At 42.2% G+C, this 23,353-nt stretch overlaps 1 protein-coding gene and 1 long non-coding RNA gene across 2 annotated transcripts; one reads left to right on the forward strand and one right to left on the reverse strand.

Annotated features, from left to right (window-relative positions):
• Window positions 1–2,135: 2,135 nt before the first annotated feature.
• Window positions 2,136–7,829, forward strand: LOC143281724 (uncharacterized). The gene is made up of 3 exons (XR_013055159.1): window positions 2,136–2,267; window positions 5,220–5,386; window positions 5,894–7,829. It is a non-coding gene; the product is annotated as an uncharacterized LOC143281724 (long non-coding RNA).
• A 228-nt stretch (window positions 7,830–8,057) lies between these two features.
• On the reverse strand, window positions 8,058–23,217 carry LOC143281262 (protein ARV1-like). Its single transcript, XM_076586379.1, has 6 exons — window positions 22,894–23,217; window positions 20,310–20,429; window positions 18,010–18,169; window positions 16,842–16,923; window positions 15,041–15,189; window positions 8,058–11,835 (listed from the first exon to the last, which is right to left on the reverse strand). Exons 1-6 carry the CDS (start codon window positions 23,002–23,004, stop codon window positions 11,654–11,656), a joined length of 804 nt encoding a protein of 267 aa, XP_076442494.1. The 5' UTR covers window positions 23,005–23,217; the 3' UTR covers window positions 8,058–11,653.
• Between the last annotated feature and the right edge of the window lie 136 nt (window positions 23,218–23,353).

Below are 23,353 nucleotides of genomic sequence, written 5' to 3' on the forward strand. Positions count from 1 at the left end.
ACGGCGAAAGAGACGACGTTAACAGCGTTTCATCCCAGTTACCATCATCAAAATATTGCAAGCGGAAGGCTCTTATACTGAAGAGGTGAATGTTGAGAAAGAATACCACAATTCTGACGACGGAAGCTAAAGGTTGGGTCATTCAGACACCCACTGGACATCCGAGGGGTCTGTGTAGAGGAGAACAGAGGACTGGCCGTACTGAGTGAGTTAAGCATCGTTGTGAACTCAACATTGTAGTCTTCTTCTTCTTCTTCTTCTTCTTCTTCTTCTATTTCACTATTATTGATTACCTAATTTGTGTGCGGTGGGGGGGAGCAGGGCGGGGGTGTCTCAATATTTAGTTTCTTTGTTTTTTTGTCTCCTTTTTTTTATATACTATTTATCTTTGTTTCATTACTGTTGTTGATATCAACATTTTAGATATTTATTTATAAAGGACACAGAATGAATCTGTATTCAAACATAATTAAGATAACTGTTACCCTTTAACTTGTCCCCTTCTCATAAACACGTCCCAGTGTGACAAAAGGAAATTAAAGGGAGGGGTGGGGGGGGGGGGGGGTATTTGGAAACTTTAGAAAAAAAACACACGCAAAAAAAAACCACCAAAAAACACTCCATATGTGTACCATAAACCAGTAACTGAAAGTAAAGTATGATGACCCTTAAGAAATATATTTAAAAAATTAAAAATAAAAAAAGACCACAAAAAAACTCCCTATTAGGAGGAAGACTGCCAAGCAACAATCAATATAAGACACTAGTTGGGGCTGATGCAATGGCACGATTCTTTCTTCTTTTTTTCGGTTAACATACTTGATTTGATGTGCAGGAAATGTACCATAGGCATCACACACACACACACACACACACACACACACACACACACATACACACATATGTATATCTATATCTATCTGTCTGTCTCTATATCAATAAACGAAGAGACAAAACTACCTCTCCCTATCCCCCACCCCCACCCCCACCCCCCCACCCAACACACACACACACCCCTCCCCCCACCCCTCCCGAAAAAAAAAGAAAAGAATAAATAGATAAAGAAAGAAAGAAAGAAAGAAAGAAAAGAAAGTTCCAAGATCAGAATTGTAATCAGGCAACAGCCACACAAGAATTCTGAAAACATGACTACAGTGACCGCCAAAAAACATTTCACTCAACACACACCGTGGAAATGTGCGGTCACCCGCCCGGACTGAAAAATTATCTTCGTCACACCCCATAATATTCAAACAGTGTGGTCATAATGCGAGAAAATTTTGGAGTTTTTGAAAATGAACATGTGCTTTATTTCGGATTCCGACAATGAGAAGTTGTCAGGGTTTTTTTTGGTTGTTTTGTGTGTGTGTGTGAGTGTGTGTGTGTGTGTGTGTGTGTTTGTTGTTGTTGTTTTGTTGTTGTTGTTTTGTTGTTGTTTTTGGCCCGGGTGAGACGGCTGGGGTTTCGTTCAAGCCAAAAGATGCAGTGGCAACAGATGTTCGAACAGGCTTGTATACGACAGTCAATGACTTTTGTAATGTCCACACTTGGTGAGCCAAGTGGAGAAGACCACACACACACACACACACACACACACACAGAGATGATCAACCTGACACACCGGAAGAGCAGACTGGATGTTCTGTGTCAGAGGTCAGGCGGGCTAACACTGAAGAAGAAAACAGCGTACATTTCTTCACGAGCAGCACGTGCAACACGCCGAGTCAAATGTTTGTCACAAGTGAACTCACTCAAACAAGTTCTGACAGCAGAGAACAGTTTGGAAAGAACGGAGTTGCAGTGCACAACTGAGGAGGAACTGTCATTTTCGGTGCAAAGAAACAGACGGGACAATTGGAAGAAAACTGAAATGGAAACGGATAGAATTCCCAACATTTTTTTAATGAAAAAAAAGACAGCTAAAAACTGTGAACTCGCCATTCGTTAACTGCGTTGTTTACAACGAGAACTGTTCATTTTGTGAACCTGGACTGGACTGGAGTGGAAAATTCAAAGTGAATGAGTTGTGCAGTCAAAAGCCTGAACAAAATGGAGCTTGTGTGTGTCATTTATATAGTATTGAATTTTTTTTTTAAATAATTAAAAAACGCGCGCTGCTTAGATATTACGTATGTGTAAGAACAAACTCCCTGCAGCACTATGCATAACTCGTTATGTGAATCTGGAAGAATACACGACTCGTCACGAATTCACGGATTCGAGATGGTTCCTGTCTACGAGGAGGACCTGTTGCTCACGGGAGTAAGGTAGGCCTAAGGTGTTTCTCTTCTCCCCCCACCCACCTCCACACACACACACCTTTTTCCCACTCCTCCATGCAGTTTTCACCCGTTACCAGTAGGCTAACCAGTAACCAACTGTTACGTTTCGGCCAGTGCCGGTTTTTCTTGCAACTTTTCGTTGACTGGGTACAGTTTCGTTTTCAAGTTATTGCTTTTTTTTTTCTTGCTTTTTTTTCTTTTTTTTTTCTTTGTTTTTTTTGGGGGGGTCTTTTAATATGTGAAGTCCGGGCTCTTCGGATAGTAGGGGGATGGGTACAGTACAGCCTTTTTTTTATTATTATTATTATTGTTGTTGCTGTTTTTTGTTTTGTTTTTATTTTTCAATATCAATCCAGTTTTTTCCCTTCAGTACGGACGGAATGAGTGGAGTTCACAAGGTGTGGACGTTCATTGCGCCATAGAGGATTGGAGGGGAAAAAAATTGTGTGGATATAGCCCCTCCCCGCCCCCTTTCACCCCTCATACCCGTTTTTTTCATAATTACTTTCCTTTTTTTTTCTTTTTGCAAGTGGATTTGTTTTAGTGTCAAAGTTTTTCTTTTGGTGGGTTTTTGTGTTTTTTATTTTGGTTTGGTTTTTTTTAAATAGAAATTTGTCAGGGATAACTCATTTGTTGCCGTGAGTTATTTTACGTGCGCCAAGCGCATGCGACACACGGAACCTCCATGTATCGTCTTATCCGAATGACTAGCGTCCAGACCACCACGCATTAGATAAGGGGGTGAGGGACGCGGAAATGTCACACTCCTTGATTCTTTTATCCGTAAGACTTTCGTTGTTACGTCCCCTGACTCCCCGTTTTCATGGATGCCATAAAGGTTTTAGATGCCTTTTCTAAGTGGAGTTATGGCCTAGCGGTCTTATATCATTTTAGATGAACAGACTATACATAAATAAACGAACGTTATGGCCTAGAGGTAACGCGTCCGCCTAGGAAGCGAGAGAATTTGAGCGCACTGGTTCCAATCACTGACGGCTCAGCCGCCGATATTTTCTCCCCCTCTAGACCTTGAGTGGAGGTCTGGACTTTAGTCATTCGGATGAGACGATAAACCTAGGTCTCGTGTGCAGCATTCACTTAGCGCACATAAAAGATACCACGGCAACAAAAGGGTTGTTCCTGGCAAAATTCTGTAGATAAAAACCAATAGGAAAAACAAAATGCACGCAGGAAAAAATCACAATGAAAAATGGGTGGCGTTGTAGAGTAGCGACGCGCTCTCCCTGAGGAGAGCAGCCCGAATTTCACAGAGAAATCTGTTGTGATAAAAAGAAATATAAATACAAATAATAACGTATTTATTTTATGGTATGTCAAGCTTGCAGTTCGTGTATTAGACTTCATCAGATATGCTAACAACTGCATATATGTGGATATATCTTATGCAGTGGGTTTTTTTATGATAAAAACTTATTTGCAGTCTGTGCATAGTAGCAAACAGGAAGAATTTCATTGTAAATATTAGGTCTGTTAATAAATACCACTTACCCCACCCCTCTGAAAATGTTGCAACGCTAAGTATAAAAATTTCGGAGAGTCTGGTTAAAGCCGGGCGCAATAGCCGAGTGGTTTAAGCGTTGGACTTTCAGTCTGAGGGTCCCGGCTTCGAATCACGGTAACGGCGCCTGGTGGGTAAAGGGTGGAGATTTTTCCGATCTCCCAAGTCAACATATGTGCAGACCTGCTAGTGCCTGAACCAACTTCGTGTGTATACGCACGCAGAAGATCAAATATGCACGTTAAAGATCCTGTAACCCATGTCAGTGTTCGGTGGGTTATGGAGACACGAAAATACCCAGCATGCATGAACCACGACAGTCATCGGCAAGTCGATGTTGGTCGTGTAACAGAAAGAAGAAGAACAATGGGGGTATGAGAAAAACGGAACTCCAGGCTTATTTTCACATGTCATCACTGATCGAGATTGTCAAGTACGTTTCCTGTTATCCATTATTTTTACCTGCCCGCCTGTCGAGTCGGCTTCTGTCTTTAGAATGGTGAATTCAAAACCCCTTTATTGCCATAGTAAAATATTTTTGGTGATAAGCCGGTGTGCCACCGCAAAATTTAGTGCTTTCTTTTGGTAGGTCCACTGAACTGTTCACTGCTCATTCATTTATTGAAATATGTCTTAATTTTTTTGCCTGTTCTTTGCTTGTATCCTTGGCTATGATGCGACAATAAAATTATATGTTGTTGCTGTGAGATTTTTAATTGGCAGCGTCATGACGTAAGCACACATCTTGCACACACACCTTGCGGGACATAAAACCACAAAATTGTGCAAAACTTGTCTTCAGTACGCCTAAGTATTGAACCTGTGAGAGAATATTTATTACTTATGCTTAATGCCAGTAGACAAATTTAGAATGATAGTCCTTGAAATACAGTGGTCAGCTCTCGGTTAAAAAATTCAGACTTTCGTTGGCAACTGATACCAGGAACAATTAAAGGGAAGGAACTACATTTGCTGAACATGTGAAGGTGATTACTTCCCTTCCAACTTGAGTTACCAGTAAGATTTCGTACACAGGCACACATGGCCGAAATATCCGTGTACGGAATACGTAGTAGCCACTCAATGGGTACTTAATGTCCTGTTCAGTGGCGAAAAAAGGTTACAGTTAAGATCTTAATTTGTACTAATGTGTGTGTGCAAACGTGTGTGTTGGGGGAGGGGGTGGACAGGGGTGGGGGGGCACTTAGATAAAAAAAAAAAAAAATGTTGAGCACTCCCTTCAGCAATGTAACAGGCTGTGTGTGAATGGGGATGTCCTGTTTGTGTGTAGGTGCACGAGTTGTATGAAAAGTGCATGAGTACAATGAGTTGTATCGTGCAATTTATGTATAATTATTTATTCATTATTATTATTATGGTTTTGTACTGTTGGTCACACCTTTGACTGGCACTGTCAGATGGAGAGAGCAGCCACCCTGACACCAGTGACAGGGCTGAGCCCCGTGGACGCGCTGACTGTAGAACCGAGTGACGGAAGGACAGTCGTGACCCTAGACAGTGCCACCTGCCATTGAGGCCAGCTCCACACCACGAGCTGCCCGTGCAAGACTGCTGTTCTCAAGAAGTCGGTCTGTACATGGCACTTCATTCTGTATTTCTAGTGGCATTGTTCAGCAGGTGGGGAGGGTGGGAAATTGAATGGTCAGCCTGGTGGTCCGAAGAGGTGGTGATACCTCAGTGTAAACTCTTAAGGGAACAATTCCCACAAGCCTTTTTTTGGTTTGTGATTCTTCTTTTATCTATTGTGCTTCCCGTCATTAATGCCATCAGTGACCAATCACCACACTGAGCATTCGCCACTGATCACCCACACACACACACAAACCAGTTAACCACAGCAGTGAACAATCAATTCCATCTTTAAGGAAATGTTCACACTTTTGTTTTTGTTTGTAGTGTGCTTTCACACACACACACACGCACACAGATATAGATTTTTTTTTTTTTTTTTATTAAAATGTTTTTAGCATTTCATTATTGAATAATTTTTGGGTGCAGCACACACACACACTATACATTAATAAATGTTATCATTTCATGTATTGAATTTTATCATGTATTTGCTGTGCAGTGTTCAGTGAAGCAGACTATGTAAGCCTGAAGAGACGACGCACCAGAAGGGAATGGACCTGTACGACAGCTGTGACCCAGGACTGACACAGGGGAAGCAGCCAGACTTCTGTCGTGTGGACAAAGATGGACCCCGCATAGAAAACAATTCCACTGATTGTGTTGCAGATATTTCTACCACCACTTAAGCCTTGTGGAGATGGAACTTTGGTGATGCAGGCAAGACTGGAATCGAGGAACTGCCATAGTCTGTCTGGCAGACGTGTGTGTACGGGGCATGTGCTACACAGGAGTGGACCTGTTGAGACGTATTGGGGAGAGAAACTGCAAAATCAGAAACATGCGAAGATGTTTGTCCATGGTGCCTGAATTCTGGTGACTGTAGAGACGAACCCTTGATCTGCAGGCTCTTGAGCAGGAAGGGCAGGCATGGACTGGACTGGACCCGTACGAGGCAGCAAGGCATTTAACTTTTTTTCTTCATCTTTCCTCCACAGCTTCCCTCCTAGACTCTTCAAATGACGTCATAAAACATGTTCAGTGAAGTGTCCATGTTGTGTGAAGATGGAGGGGGGTGAGTCTGGTATCGTGCAGTACAAGAGGGTGCGGTGTCACTGGGCTGGCACATGGTGTCAGCAAGTGGTTCAATCCAGTTTGAATCGACCAAGACCAACTGGGTGTCAGTACGTCACAGCATGCCTTTGCAAAGAGACAGGCAATGCTATTGTTTTGTCTGTGACAAGTGGGACAATGTTACGAGACAATATGCTCAGTGTTATGAACAAATGATAATATTTATCATAAATATTTATATTCTTTATCATGAAGCGTGACTGTTATGAACAGATTAAACCCCATTTGACCTGTGTAATGTGGGCAACATCAGAACAGTTACAAGTCTTCAGTCTGGGGTTCTCAGTGTTAAAAACATCTGAAGGGGAGATGCCTTGAAATATGGATAAATCGGTTTTTTCCCCCCCAAAAAAAATAGTCCTGGCAATAGATATGACAATCCCCACACAGTGTTTATCCAGGGTTCTGAACTGATGATCACTGGAAAAGTGTTGGTGTAATCTGATCTGACAGTGCCAGATTTTGACTTTATTTTATTGTGTACAGTATGTTACTTCAGTCGAAATGTTCTGTATCAACAAATTGCAGAATTCTATAGAGGGGGGGAACTGTAAAGAATGCACTGCTTGCTTGAATTCCATTTGTCACCCCCTTCTCCTTATCCCCCACTTTTATCCTGGGAAATAGATATTTGGGTTAGTAATTGTCCAAAACTGAATGGCCTTTCATCATGCCATGCTTTAACCCCAGTTTCAATGTCTCCCACCCCACCCAAAAAGTTTGGGAAGAGAACAGAAGACAGGACAAAGGTGCTAGTGGAGAAGGGGGTGACAAATGGAAAGTTGGGCTTTCATTCTTTTGTATTTTTCCTGCATGCAGTTTTGTTTTTCCTATCGAAGTGTTTTGTTGTTTTTTCTACATAATTTTGCCAGGAACAACCCTTTTGTTGCTGTGGTATCTTTTACGTGTGCTAAGTGCATGTTGCACACAGGACCTCAGGTTTATCGTCTCATCCAAATGACTAGCGTCCAGACCACCACTCAAGGTCTAATGGAGGGGGAGAAAATATCGGCAGCTGAGCCGTCATTCGAAGCAGTGCACTGATTCTTTCGCTTCCTTGGCAGATGCATTACCTCTAGGCCATTACACCACATTGCTAGTCCGTTGCTGGCAAATATGGAAGATTTAATAAGTTAACCTCCCATAATTATAAAAGTGGATGGTTCAGTGGTCCTCATCTGGTAAATGAAGAGTGATGGGAGGGTGTGGGCCACTGGGTCATTCACTTTCAATGGCAGAACATTTAACTTTTCTAATTCCAGTCAGGCTGTTTGTCTGGAGGACTAGTAACTGAACTCACCTGAAAGTGGGGGCTGTTTCAGAGATGTAACTGGTAAGGTTTAGAATTGTGATTTACTAGGGGGAGGAATGGCCAAATCATAAAGTTGGACTTAGTATATACAGAGCCGCCTTCCTCCCCCTTTTTTTTTTTTTTTTCTTTTTTTGAAAATCTAGGTTTAAACGAATGTTTGCAAACTTGCAATGTTGTCACTTGAAATAACTGAATAAAAATTTTCCAAAGTACTATTAACAAGAATTGAAATTTTATTTATTGCTTTATTTAAAAACATATTTGTGAAATGGTCAATTCAGTTACAATAAAGACAATCCACCTCCATTCAGCATTCTATTGAATTTCTGTCACTGCTGTTTTTGGCATCAAAAAAAAAAAAAGCAGTGGTCAGATGACAAAACTACAGTTTGAACAAAAACACACGCCATGGGACCTAAAAGCTTGCCGACAATGTGCAAGTCTGGTAATCTTACAAAGACAAGTAAATTGCTGAATCAGCACAGACATGTTTCAAAAACTGGCATTAAATTACATCACTGCAAGTACTCCTTAACAAAAGTACTATGCAAAACATGGTCTGAGCTTTTGTCCCATGACAATGTGCCTTCGTCCACCATCCTACAAGCAAAGGAATTCTACTGGTATAAGGCCCAGGGCTGAGTAGCACGAGTGATCTCTGCAGCGCTAAGTTTGCATAGCATTAAGAATGTTCCTTTGGAATTAGCAGAGTGAAGAACATTCTTAGCGCTGCTAAGATCACTCAAGCAACCTAGCCCATACATGGGCATGCCAAACCATTGGTCCACTTTTTTCTTTTTTAATGCACAAGTATCACATCAAAGAGGCTGCACATCAGGCGGTCATCTTAGAAACCTACAGCATATTACTCGGATGCCAAACTCAAAATCCATTTCCGATGGGTTCACACTGAATTAGCTGGGCTTTTTATCACCTTCCTCTGCATCATTTCATTTACAGCGATAGACAATGAAGACAGCTAATCACAAAACATGGATGACGTTTTCAGTATGAGGCTGTGTGGTCAGGCTGGGCTAGAGCAACTAAAGAATATAACAAAGTCTTAATGCTGAATTGCACAAAAAGGATTTTTTCAGGCTGACCATCCTTGGTTCTTCTTTTTAGCCAAGTGCCACAACCCATTTTCTCTCCAAATACTGACCATGATTTGTTTAGATAGTCAAGAGCATGTATAGGCCTGTACAGTACAGTGCTTTAGTTTCTGACCATGAAGGAAACAGGCAAACTCTGAAAAGAACGAAAATCGGTGATCCACTGAAAATGTATTGTCACCATATTGTTCTTCAGCAAGGTGAATGTTTTCATTGAGAACTTTGCAGCACTAATATAGAGTGGGTTGGTGTGGCTGGCACTTATGGGTCATACTGTAAATCCAGTGTCTTTCAGAAAATGACAATACATTTTTATACCACTAAAACTGATCTGTCATTTCTTAGTCATCAGTGCAGATGTTTTTTGGTATTCACAATGAGTAAAGTGGACCAATGGTCTGGACATCAACATGGGGGAATACAGTGCTAGTCACTGCATGAAAACTGGACATCAACATAGGCGAATATAGTGCTAGTCACTGCATGAAAACCGGACATCAACATGGCGGAATATAGTCCTAGTCAATGCAAGAAAACTGGACATCAACACGGCAGAATACAGTCCTAGTCAATGCAAGAAAACTAGACATCAACACGGCAGAATACAGTCCTAGTCAATGCAAGAAAACTAGACATCAACACGGCAGAATACAGTCCTAGTCAATGCAAGAAAACTAGACATCAACACGGCAGAATACAGTCCTAGTCAATGCAAGAAAACTAGACATCAACACGGCAGAATACAGTCCTAGTCAATGCAAGAAAACTGGACATCATCACAGAGGTATATATTCCTAGTCCCTGCATGAAAACAACATGGGAATATAGTCCTGGTCAATGCAAGAAAACTGGACATCACCACAGGGGTATACAGTCCTGGTCAATGCAAGAAAACTGGACATCACCACAGGGGTATACAGTCCTGGTCAATGCAAGAAAACTGGACATCACCACAGGGGCATATAGTCCTGGTCAATGCAAGAAAACTGGACATCACCACAGGGGCATATAGTCCTGGTCAATGCAAGAAAACTGGACATCAACAAGGGCGAATACAGTCCTAGTCAATGCAAGAAAACTGGACATCACCACAGGGGTATATAGTCCTGGTCAATGCATGAAAACTGGACATCACCACAGGGGTATATAGTCCTGATCAATGCAAGAAAACTGGACATTACCACAGGGGTATATTGTCCTGGTCAATGCATGGAAAACTGGACATCAACAAGGGCGAACACAGTCCTAGTCAATGCAAGAAAACTGGACATCACCACAGGGGTATATAGTCCTGGTCAATGCATGAAAACTGGACATCACCACAGGGGTATATAGTCCTGATCAATGCAAGAAAACTGGACATCACCACAGGGGTATATTGTCCTGGTCAATGCATGAAAACTGGACATCAACAAGGGCGAATACAGTCCTAGTCACTACATGAAAACTGGACATCACCACAAAGGTATATAGTCCTGGTCAATGCATGAAAACTGGACATCAACATGGCAGAATATAGTCCTAGTCACTACATGAAAACTGGACATCAACACGGTGGAATACATTACTAGTCAATGCATGAAAACTGGACATCACCACAGAGGTATATAGTCCTGGTCAATGCATGAAAACCGAACATCAACACGGTGGAATATAGTCCTTGTCACTGCATGAATACTGGATATCAACACAGGGAAATATAATCCTAGTCACTGCATGAAAACCGACTTGGCAGTAAACCCTGCCAAACGAGCCTCCAAAGTCCTGTAGCACCAAACCTCAAAATGTTCACCTTGCACAAAGATGATCATGTGTATTACATACCATGTGTGTGTACATATGTGCATGCATGCACAAGAATGTATGCACATGTTCACTAACGGATACACAGTAATCAAAAAAACTTGTTTGAGCAAAGGTAAGATCTGGATTGACAGACCTATACATATGCTGGAACAAGTACCTCAACAGGCACCTTTTGTGCATTATTTTTTCTGTGATATCAAGTCACCACTACAGATCTACCAACCTCCCGCATGACCTGTCAGAAACATTTTGGCTTAAGCGTCAGTAGCACATCAATTATTTTCTGAAAAAGCAGCAAACATGTGCACATAATAAAAGGCCTGTTTATCACATGTTCTGCTGTTGATCCAACGAACTCTTGCGCCACACATTTCACTGTCGCCATTGTCTTTGTTCTCACACAGCTGTGTTAACTGGCAGTATTGTCAATCAGAAACACTTGCCAAAACAACTTTACAGAATGGTCCATCACACCAAGTAGCATACTCTGCTCCACCAAGAACAAACCATATATCAGCACAGTTTATATCAATTTCTTATGGTGAAATATCTGGACAACTGGAAAAATCAGCAACGCTTGGTGTTGCAGCACTGCTAATTCCACAATGACAATTCCACTTCTCTTCGACAAGTGCTGAATGAAAAGTTCAGTTATGATTGGCCTGAAATTTGGAAACGTAAATGCTCACTTTGTTCATCTGGGAGTTTCCGTCTTCCAACCAATCTGGAGGTCAGGGCATGGGGAAAAAACAAATTTTGTTTTCATCTGAGCATATCATTTTCTACATGAGTGTAACAAGAGTTGCAAAATGCAACTGACCGTAGTAAATTCCCCTCAAAACGTAGCAGCCGGCAGGTCTGTGACACCCAGCTCACCTGACCCAGCACAGGTAACACATCACCTGGAGAACACGTCCAACCAGTGAGCGGTGAAGTCAGGCGGCACGTGAATGGAGGAGGCCAGAGAGTAGCTGCCAGGGAAGCCGGAACTGACGAACGCCAGCAGCGCCACCTGTACCACCACATACCCTGCCAGGACCGCCAGTCCCGCCTGTAACAGGCTGGTTCCCTTGCTCACCACTGCAAAAGGAAAACAAAATAATTGTAAAAGAAGAAGAATGATTGACGCTCCCATCTCCCAGACAGGGAACTTGTGGTGTTTGTATAAGAAATATATATACAATGATATAAGAAAAGACACACACACATACTCAAGTATGGAATACCATAATAATAATGATACTCATGATAATAATGAAAATTGATGATTACACCTCCCAGAAGCTCAGTCGAGCACACTGTCACTGTCCCCTTGTCTTGTTCCAAGGCGAGTTGGGGATGTGGTTGTTAAAGGGCTAAGAAGAATTTCCCCTATCATTCCTTCAAGTGCGAGTCCTTGTGGGTTGGTGTTCCGCTGGTCCCATAACTTCGATCTTGCATTAAGGTCTCCACAGATAATGACCGAGTCTCCAAGTTCGTTCTCTATTTCCTCTAAAAAGGCCCAATCCTCTTTTGTTGTGCAGGTTCCTGGGTGAACATAGGCACTGATGAGCTCGATGCTTTTGTGAATTCCGTCAGGTTTTTCAAGACGCACCCCCACTAATTCACATGAGTTGCTACACCATTTCTCTAGATTTATGGTGGAAACTTTGTTTTTAGGTTTTTGTTCAGTATGATTGCTACCCCTCTTCCTTCATTCCTTTGAAAGACTGTGAAATATTAATAATAATAATAATAATAATGGTAACAGTATTTATTTCCAGTCTAATATCATCACCTTAGATGAACAGGCTATAAATAAATATATAAACAAACCTAAGCGACAAGCCATGACGCTTCCATACACACACCACAATAAACAACACTCATAAATGAACATACACACACATACACACACAAGACTGCCTCCCCAGCCCCCCACCCCACCACCCAGACTTATTTAAGAATCTGCCAACATGCACACAAGAACACACACAAAGAGGAACACACAGTCACACACACACACACACACACACACACAAAACACACTGAGACACACATACACACACAGATTGACACACACCACAGAGTGAAACACATAGTGACACACATCACAAAGAGTGACACACACACAGTGATGAATACACGCATGCATTCACACACTCACACATACACACTCACTCACACACACAGTGATGAATACATGCAGACACAGACACATGTTCACACCTCTGAGCGCCCGTACGCTGGAGGCGGCGACAAAGAGGCAAGTGAGGGCCAGACCCACTCACACACTCTCAGTGATGAATACACACAATCACAGACACACAATCACAGACACACACCTCTGAGCGCCCGTACGCTGGAGGCGGCGACAAAGAGGCGAGTGAGGGCCAGACCCACTCACACACTCTCAGTGATGAATACACACAAACACAGACACACAATCACAGACACACAATCACAGACACACACCTCTGAGCGCCTGTACGTTCATCTCATCTCATCTATCCCTTGACCCGTGGGTGGGTCGTTGGGGCACCATGGATGACTGCCTGGTCAGCTCGCGCCACCTGCCTCGGTCCTCAGCGGCCCTTTGAGTTGTGGCAAATGGCAGGCCCGTCCACTCTTTGATGTTGTCCTCCCACCGCTTTCTCTGTCCGCCCCTCTTCCTCCTTCCTTGTACGGTACCCTGCAGGATGGTCTTGGCGAGGCCGTCTGATCGTGTGACGTGTCCATACCAGCGGAGCTTGCGTTCCTTCACTGTGGTTAGCAGGTCTCTGAATGGGCCAATGGCGTTTTGGACTCTTCTTTTCACTTCCTCATTTGTGATGTGGTCTTTGTATGTAATGTTCAGGATCTTGCGGAAGCATCTCATTTCCTGGGCCTGGATTCTTCTCTGGAGTTCTGCAGTGAGGGTCCAGGATTCGCAAGCGTATAGAAATATTGAGAAGATGAGGGAGCGCATTAGTCTGATTTTGGACGAGAGGGAGATCTTTTTGTCCTTCCATATAGTCTTCAGTCGACTCAGTGCGGCAGTAGTCTGAGCGATTCTGGACAGGACCTCTGGTTTCGAACCCTCGTCTGACACAATGGCACCCAAGTATTTGAAGGAGGAGACTGTACGTTGGAGGCGGTGACAAAGAGGCGAGTGAGGGCCAGACCCACTCACACACTCTCAGTGACCAATGCACACAGACACACGCACCCCACTCTCAGCACCTGTAGATTGGAGGCAGTGACAAAGAGGCTAGTAAGGGCCAGATCCACTAACACCACACTCAGCGATGAATACACACAAACACAAACACAGATACGCACACAATCACAGACACACACACGCATCTCTGAGCACCTGCACACTGGAGGCGGCGACAAAGAGATGAGTGAGGGCCAGATCCACTTACACACTGTCACAGTGATGATACACACACACACAGACATACACACACACAGACACACACCTCTGAGTGCCTGAAGGTTGGAGGCAGCGACAAAGAGGCGAGTGAGGGCCAGACCCACTCACACACTCTCAGTGATGAATACACACAGACACACACACACACCTCTCAGTGATGAATACACACAAACACAGACACAAACCTCTGAGCGCCCGTACTTTGGAGGCAGTGACAAAGAGATGAGTGAGGGCCAGACCCACTCACACACTGTCACAGTGATGAATACACACACACACAGACATACACACAGACACACACCTCTGAGCGCCTGTAGGTTGGAGGCAGCGACAACAAGCAAGTGAGGGCCAGATCCACTTACACACTGTCACAGTGATGAATACACACACACACAGACATACACACACACAGACACACACCTCTGAGTGCCTGAAGGTTGGAGGCAGCGACAAAGAGGCGAGTGAGGGCCAGACCCACTCACACACTCTCAGTGATGAATACACACAGACACACACACACACCTCTCAGTGATGAATACACACAAACACAGACACACAATCACAGACACACACCTCTGAGCGCCCGTACGTTGGAGGCAGTGACAAAGAGGCGAGTGAGGGCCAGACCCACTCACACACTCTCAGTGATGAATACACACACACACAGACATACACAGACACACACCTCTGAGCGCCTGTAGGTTGGAGGCAGCGACAAGAAGCAAGTGAGGGCCAGATCCACTTACACTCAGCAATGAATACACACGAACACACACACACACCACTGACAACCTGTAAGTTGGGGGCGGCGACAAAGAGGCAAGTGAGGGCCAGACCCACTCACACACACTCTGTGATGAAAACACAAACACACACACACACACACACCTCTGAGAGCCTGTACGTTGGAGGCGGCGACAAAGAGGCGAGTGAGGGCCAGACCCACGGCGCTGTACGACTCCCCCCACACCAGCGCCCCCACCATCACCAGCCGCCCCATGCTGGACAGGGTGAGTGCCCTCAGCACTGCTTCACACCTGACACACAGGTAAAACAGTATTACTGTTGTTCATGTTGGTTTTTACTTTCAGTATAATTACTTATATTCATATGATTATTATTACCGTAAAGTTCGGTCTATAAGCCACGACTTTTTCTCCCAGCTTCAACCTCTGTGGCTTATACAGTGATGCAGCTTATTTGCGGATTTTCCCAATCCCGGAATGTCACGTTCTCGTCTACTCTTAGCTGCTCTTCAACTCACCAAAATCATGATTTCTGTTCATTAATTTTTGGATGAGCTTCAGATTAGTGTGCAAACTGTTCACGTTTTAAAAATCAGAGCCGCACACATTAAAGCTTTCAGTTGAGCATTCAGTTCTATTCTGCTCAAGCGCACACCCTCATCATGCTGAAAACGCGACGTAATGCCTATGATGCAGCCTTCAAATTGAAGGCAATCGACCTAGCTGTTGAAAAAGGTAATAGAGCCGCTGCACATGAGCTTGGAGTGAATGAATCAATGATACGACGTTGGAGGAAGCAGCGTGGAGAACTTTTGTGTTGTAAGAAAACGATAAAGGCCTTTAGAGGCAAGTGGTGTAGATGGCCTGAATTAGAAAAAAGACGACAGAGCAAGCGACGAACTAGCAGCGACCTCCACCTTGCGTTCAGAATCATCAAGTGAAAGCGAGGCTGAGGTCAGTGACAAGATGGCGGAAGAAGCAGTGCTGACCTTCTTTAACTCGGACACTGAAGACGAAGATTTCAGTGGAATCAGTGAGCAGGACGACGTGGAATAAAAGCGACTATCCCTAAATTATGGATCTTATTTTCGTTGTTTTTTTTGTGGGACTTGCAGTATTTTCACTTGCTTTTCTTTGTGTTGTTTCCACTTGTGTTTATTAATTCATAACCTACAGTACTGATAGCTTTTCCGTAGTATCGGTATGTATATGAAGTTCAGGCAGCCTGTTGTGCAAATGACCCCCTGTTTGTAAAGCACTCTGAGCTTGGTCTCGAACCAAAGATAGGCACTATATAAGTATCCATATCAAGCAAGAAGGGAAGTAATAGCAACAACAACAAAAAAGTGACTCGTAAGTTTGTACGTGAGTGTCAGGTTGTTTCCCTTGAAACAGTTCAAACAGGCCAGCATGGAAGGTTGGTTGGTACACAGAAAGGTTGGTTTGCTGTCAAACTTCATAAGACCATAGCAAATTTATATCAAAATAAACTATTGTAGAAGTGAAATTAAATATAACTACGTACTATAGAAGTGAGACTGAACGTAACTCTTGTAGAAGATAGATTGAATATCCTTTCAGTTGTTTTTTTAATTTTTTTTTTAAATGTTGATGGAACTGTTTTACTTTTAATGTTGTATCTAGCACTTCAATGTTGCACAAAATTAGCAAAAAGGGCCCAACAAACCGTTTGTACACAATCACTGAATCATTCATACACCAACACATGAATACGCACGCACACACACATGCGCTTTAATATAGCATTCACATATATATCTAAGAATGTAAGTACCCACACCTACATTAAATATAAAATGAATATTAGCACATACATAATCATGATCATGACAATTGTGCTTCAACCAAAAAAGCACAAACATTGTAATAATCATGACCAACATAACTTAATTACAGCAACAAAAATAAAACTAATAACTCACTCAAAATTCTTCAAGTTTCTGTCTCTGCAGAAGTGCTTTCCAGCAAGAAGAACGATAACCGTCCAAAAAAACACCAGTGACTCTGCAAATAATGTAAATGATAAACACTAGATTTCAATTCACCAAAAAAGTTCAACTAGCAAATACACAACATATTCATAAAATTAACAGTACCACTAAAACAGATATGCACCTAAACAATTCATTTAACAATCAAATATAAATGATTTTATCAAAAAAATAAAAATTTTAAAAAAAGTAAATTCATTTATATGAAAACAAATAACATCCTACAAACTTACGAATGCTTGCAAATTGAAATTGTTTGAAAATCCAAATCATACACCCATTTCTTTTTTAAAACTAACATTCACACTTCCTTTTCCTTTAACGCAAAAATAATTCAAAACAAATGAACACTGCAACCTGATTCAACTTTAAGGAAATTTCCCCCTATACAGAATGAAGCTTTTGTGCTCTTTTTTCCACATGACTTCATCTACTCCAGTTCACTTTTTTTTTCTTTTTTTTTTTATTATAGTTACATAACATGCATGTGATCACATACGTATATCCCAGACACAATACCTGCAAAAAAACAAAGTTCAATTTATGTCTATGATGGGGTGCAAACCCGTAAACTCTCGAAGTCACAGACATCAGTCATGATGCTAACCACCTCACCACAGTGACCATTCAAACAGACACTCTTTACCCGCGTTTCCCAAAAATTCCATTTAGAAACACTACACTAAAAAGTGATTCCAAAAACATATATCATGAATGCTGATTTACAAACACACAACATGCAAAACATGTACTTAATTTTCAGCAGAGATCTCAAATTGAATATTTAGAAATTAAGAAGTTGAAGGTCCAATAGACTTTACAGCTATTGGGGCAGTGAATTCATGTCCTCTGTGTCTAGGACTCAGCAAAGGAAGGCGGGGCCCAATCCTCTTCCGCTGTTTTAATCTTCCCAAATCGAAGTCAGGTACTCAGTCACAACTAGGTGGAGTGAGGGAAACCACAGTAAAGTCCCTTTCCCAAGAACAAAACACCATTCCAAAAAAAGAGCCTCTAACCCTGATCACTTGAACACTGGCTCAGAAGTCCCAACACCTAACTGATTACGTCGTGGCATGCGCCTCCTTTTTTCAGAAAATACCTGCAGCAGATAAAAGGTAGTCCTGATAGAAGTTCCACTCCAAAGCAGAGTAGAAAACATGGTCGGGTTGTATCCGAGGGGACGCCTCCCCAGCCCTCCTCTGCATCAGTTTCGTCAGGGCATCACACAGCCACAGCACCAGTAAGAACCGCACATATCCCTGTCAGCATAAAACCACACATGGCAGCAATGGCCTCAACAGCCAAGTCAGTGGTTAACTCACTCGGGAGGGCAAGTTTTCTCTCTTGCTTTCCCCCACAGATGGCCCATTTGTAAGGGTTTGGAAAAAAAATTACAAAAAATACAAAATACAGAGTAACAAAATGAAACTTTCAGAACTGGTTTATTATGTGTTAGGCTATTACATAAAAAAAAATCAAATTTCTCATCTTATTTTCACAGTTTTGTCATTATGTAGAAAACAATGCCAATTTTTCACTCCGAATCACCATACCCATGCTTGCTTTCTGCACTTAATTCACTTTCTTCTAAATCATCATCCACCTCTTCGATGTCCGATCCTTCAGTTTGTAGCATTACAAGTACTTCGGCAACACTAAAACGTTGCCGTCGCTGCCTTGTTCGCTCCTCAACATTTTGAGAAGAACCCGCTTCAGACGCCACTTTGCTAACAGGCTGGCATGCGAGCAGATGACCGGTCAGTGACTTTGTCAGCATGTGTGCGAGACAGGCCACACATGACAGGCTGGCGAATCATACCATTCAGTTGTGGAGTGACCCAGAATAGCGCACTCTGCTTGGCTAATCACAAAATCACATGCACAGTATGTGATGGATTTTTATTTTTGGAAAATGCTATTCCATTCTGTTGTCTGAATCTGAATACATTTTATGTATGAATGCTCATGCATTCCGTCGTCCGGAGAGAGTTAAAGCGTTAGACTTTCAATCCAACGGTCCCTGGTTCAAGTCACAGAACCTGGTGGATAAAGGGCGGATTTTTTTTTTTTTTATCTCCCAGGTCAACATACATGCAGACCTGTCAGTGCCTGAAGCCCCCTCGTGAGTATGCACGCAGAAGATCAAATAAACACATTAAAGATCCTGCAATCCATGTTAGCATTCAGTGGGTTATGGAAATAACATACTCAGCATGCACACCCCTGAAAACAGAGTATGACTGCCGAAGCAATCAAGAAGAAAAAGACAGCAAGAGAACAAAAATTATAAACATACATGTGCACAATACAAACACATTAAAATGTTTGCTGTGTGCTTTGACTTATAATTTTAGTGTCAGGACATAAAGAATCTTCTTCCACTAGATTTGGGTTATTTGTTAATTAATGTCCTGATATAATTTCAACCTTCTTTATTAGCAGAAAATCACAGACGAGTCCTGCGTACAATATGACACAATTCAAACTTAAGTCTGTATAGTGTACTAAATAATATAAGTGTGACCAAGCGCTATGCTTGCTTCAAAAATTGTTTCACACACAAGCTTACTCTATCACATACTTGGCACTGTGAGCTAAGATCTTACAGGGACAAGAGGTTACATTAACAATCACATAGGGATAGTTTAACATAGGAGAAGAGAGAAGACAGTGCAGCAGGTACACAAGTCCACAAGAAGAAACGTCGCCCCATCAAGATGGCTTCAACCGACCTCCTGCCTAAACTCCTGACGCTATCCAGTGAGGAAAGCAGCAGTGAGGTCGACGACTTCATCAGTGAGGCCAGACTGATTCTCAGGCTACAGCCCCTGGATGACACGACAGCCTCTCTCTGGCTGATATCAGCCAGATTCGCAATAACACGACGAGTTCTCAAGGACTATTTTTTTTTTTTTTTTTTTTTCCCCGGACTTTCTTGGGTCGACCACCGTTTTATTTTGTACATGAATTCATTATAACAATTCAGAGTAGATGGAAAAGAAAGGGGAAAAAACAAAGAAAGAAAAAAAAATGAATACAGTGTACATTAACAATAACATCGTCATCATAAGTCATTATACTTATAATATATTGTTCTATCAATTTGGTCAAGGTGGACACATTTTCATCATGTGTAACAGTGCAGTTTTATAACATATAATAGCATCAGCATAGAGTTATGGACAACGACTATTCATATAGTACATGCGCAAACACACGCACACCAAAAAGTCACGTTGAAGAAATCTGATAATTTTTCCAAGACTACACTCACTTTTTCATTCAGATATCTAAAACACATCACTTATAGATTCTGAAGACAGCACAACAAGAGAACTTATTCAAGTTATTGAGCACATAAAATAAAATAAAAAGACTGCTGTAAATGATAATGGATACCTTGAATTTAGTATTGATCAGGATATGTCTGTAGGCAGATCTCTGCAGCAGAAGGACATCCAAAAAGATGATGACTGAGTCATACTCTATGTACTTGTCTGCCACTTCACCACACTTTGTCTGAAAACACACAGAAAAGGCGTGGTGCATTCCACATGTTGACTGTACAAAAACACATGATGTACCCACAGTTTCAGTCTTTCAGGGAGGCATCACTGTGTTCAGAAAAATCCATATGCTACACATCTGCTGGGCAGATTACCTGAAAGCAGCGTAACCCAGCATGCTAGTCAGGCCTTGAGTGCATTCATGTTTATCTGTGTACCTGTCAGAGAGGATTTCTTCAACAGAATTCTGCCAGAAGACAACACTTCTGTTGCCATGGGATCTTTTTCAGTGCTCTAAGTGCATGCTGTACATGGGACCTCGGTCTATCATCCAAATTACTAGATGCTCACTTATTTTCCAGCCAATCTTGGGAGAAAGCGTCAGAGTGGCGGAAATCAAACCAAGACTCTCACAGACGCTGTATTTGCATATAAACATCTTAACCAATCAGCCACCTTCCTCTACTTCAATGCTGATGAAAGGGAGTACAGACAGGGAAATAACCATAAAAGAACAACAGACATTTTGAATGGACAAGAATTAAATGCATTTACAATAGCATCAATAGCTTATTTTAAGTGATAGAAATTTAGTTAAAAGCTCACAACGATCAGACATTTTATATGGACAAGAATTAAATGCATTTATAATAGCATCAATAGTTTAATCTACATCATAAAAATTTAGTTATAAGCTCAACTGAACTGTGCATATATGTACAAACACTGCATGCACAAAATCTAATATGTGCACACATACATGAGCTCATACAGATAGACCCATACACTGTGCATTTAATTGTGTGCAGTGTGCAAGTAAACTTGCATATTTTATTTATGATTGTGTTCAATCACACTTCAGTCATAACAAATTTCTGTGTGTTAATTCTGGACCACTCCACCTTGGAAGAGTTAAGATGAAATGTTAATTAAAGGCCCCACAGCCATTTACAGTAAAAGAGATAGCGAATTCATAATCATTCGCTGTGTCTATGACTTGGCATCGGAAGGTGGGGCCCCATGTTTACTTTCTGCCCTGAACAAAGTCAGGTACCCATTGACACCCAGGTGGAGTGAGAACCAGAGTAAAGAGACAGGGACACAACGCCATGCTGAAACAGGGCCTTGAACTCAAGATAACTGGTGAACACTGGATCAGAAGTCCAACGTCTAACCAATTCTGTCATGGGCTTCCCCTAACCTAGGAAGACTGCATCACCATTATCTGGCAACATCCTTCTGTATGCATTTGTTTTTCTATCAGAAAGGATTTTTCTGCTGAATTTTGAAAGGGACACCTCCAAATTTGCAAAAGGGTTCTTTTACCAATGTTAAAGTACATGCTGCAAACAGGAGCTTTGACTAATCTAAATGAAACTATAGATCTTCCAAAATCACTACCCAAGGTCTTGTAAAAGTAGTAGTAAAAATCACAGTTGTTGCAGTAATTAAACCAAGAACTGGCATTCCCAGCTGGGCATCTGTCCACGAGACCACCATTCAACCAAGTGTGTGCAGGTGTGTGAAAGCATGTGAGTGTGCTGCATGCATACAATTACATGCCTTCATCCCCCCTAGCCCCATCCACACACACGCACCTACCCCCACTTGCAATTGGAGAAGAACAATGGAAAGTGTGGTGGCCTAATGGTAACACACCCACCTATGAAGCAAGAGATTCTGTGGGTGCAGGATAAAATCCTGCCTAGAGCTCTGTCCAAGTTTCCCCAAGTTCAATCCCTGGTTTGGACACACCTGATGGGTTAAGGGTGGAGATTTTTAAACCTCCCAAGTCAACAGATCTGCAGACCTGTTAGTGCCTGAACCCTCTTTAGATGTATTTGTATGCATAACATCAAATATGCGTGTAATTCTTTAATCCATGTCAGCATTCAGTTGGTTATGGAAACAATATACCCATCATGCACACCCTTGAAAACAAGAGTACAAGTGGTCATACACATAACAGCCCACACATACATGTGTGAATGTGGGAGCTGCGTCCCGAAACTGCAGAAGAATCCCAGTTTTGCTAGAATTTTCTGCCCCTCTAATAGAAATTGGTGTGGATCCTACTCATTCAGATGAGACCATGTAACTGAGGTCAAAATGTGCAGCTTGCACATAGCACATGTAAAAGAAACCACAGCAACAAGAGAATTATCCATGGTAAAATTTGTGGCAAAACCACTCTAATATGCATGAGTGTGCATGTGCATGACTGAAGCCTGCATGACTGACTCTCACTTGGAACTTTTGATGTGAGCGCCAGGTGTCTGCTGGCTTTACCCAGGTCAGCAGCCCGTTGTACAAATGACCCGATGTTTGAAAAGCGCTTAGAGTATGGTCTCTGACTGAATATAGAGTCTAAAATTAGGAAGTATCAATAATCAAATAATAATAATAGACTGCTTCTCTCCGAAAAAGGGGGGAAGCTTGAATATAACTAATATCAAGAAAGAACGAACAAATATTACACAGTGGGATATTTTGATGATCCCCTTTTTGAAATCTCTGTACAGTTCACGAACTGGGTAACCGCACTGGACACACCGATAAACCGGGTTTTTGTCACTGACAATACCCATCTTCGGTTCAGTTCAAGACGGTGCTTGCGTTCTTTAAAATTCACTGAGTGAGATTCAACGACCCAATAACTTTCGGTGTTAGGTCCAAGTAGTTCTCTTGCTCTAGTCCGTCATGTACCCTTCTTGCTTGGAAAGGAGTAATGAAAATCTTTATCTCCTAGTTTTGTCGCGAACAGTTAACTTCCCAGGTTGGTTTGTCAGCAGTGAGCTCACGCTTGTTTCTTCCAGGGGAGCGCATTCTTCAAAACTTCACAGGAACTCATATTGGCCTCCCTTTGCACAGTGGAAAGTTTACTTTCAACCACGACACGTGTGGCTGGAATTCCTCCGTTTTTTGTGTGGATCTGTG

Source organism: Babylonia areolata, chromosome 4 (assembly GCF_041734735.1).
Source record: "Babylonia areolata isolate BAREFJ2019XMU chromosome 4, ASM4173473v1, whole genome shotgun sequence".
NCBI classification, from domain to species: Eukaryota; Metazoa; Mollusca; class Gastropoda; order Neogastropoda; family Buccinidae; genus Babylonia; species Babylonia areolata.

Bases quoted from the DNA above. Each gene is read 5' to 3' on its own strand.
- LOC143281262 (XM_076586379.1), bottom strand. From the start codon at position 23,004: ATGGGTATTGTCAGTGACAAAAACCCGGTTTATCGGTGTGTCCAGTGC. The intron at 20,430-22,893 runs GTAATATTTGTT...GTGTGTTTTCAG, and splicing joins TCATCAAAATATCCCACTGT to ACAAAGTGTGGTGAAGTGGC. The intron at 18,170-20,309 runs GTATCCATTATC...TTATGCTGACAG, and splicing joins TGATCAATACTAAATTCAAG to GGATATGTGCGGTTCTTACT.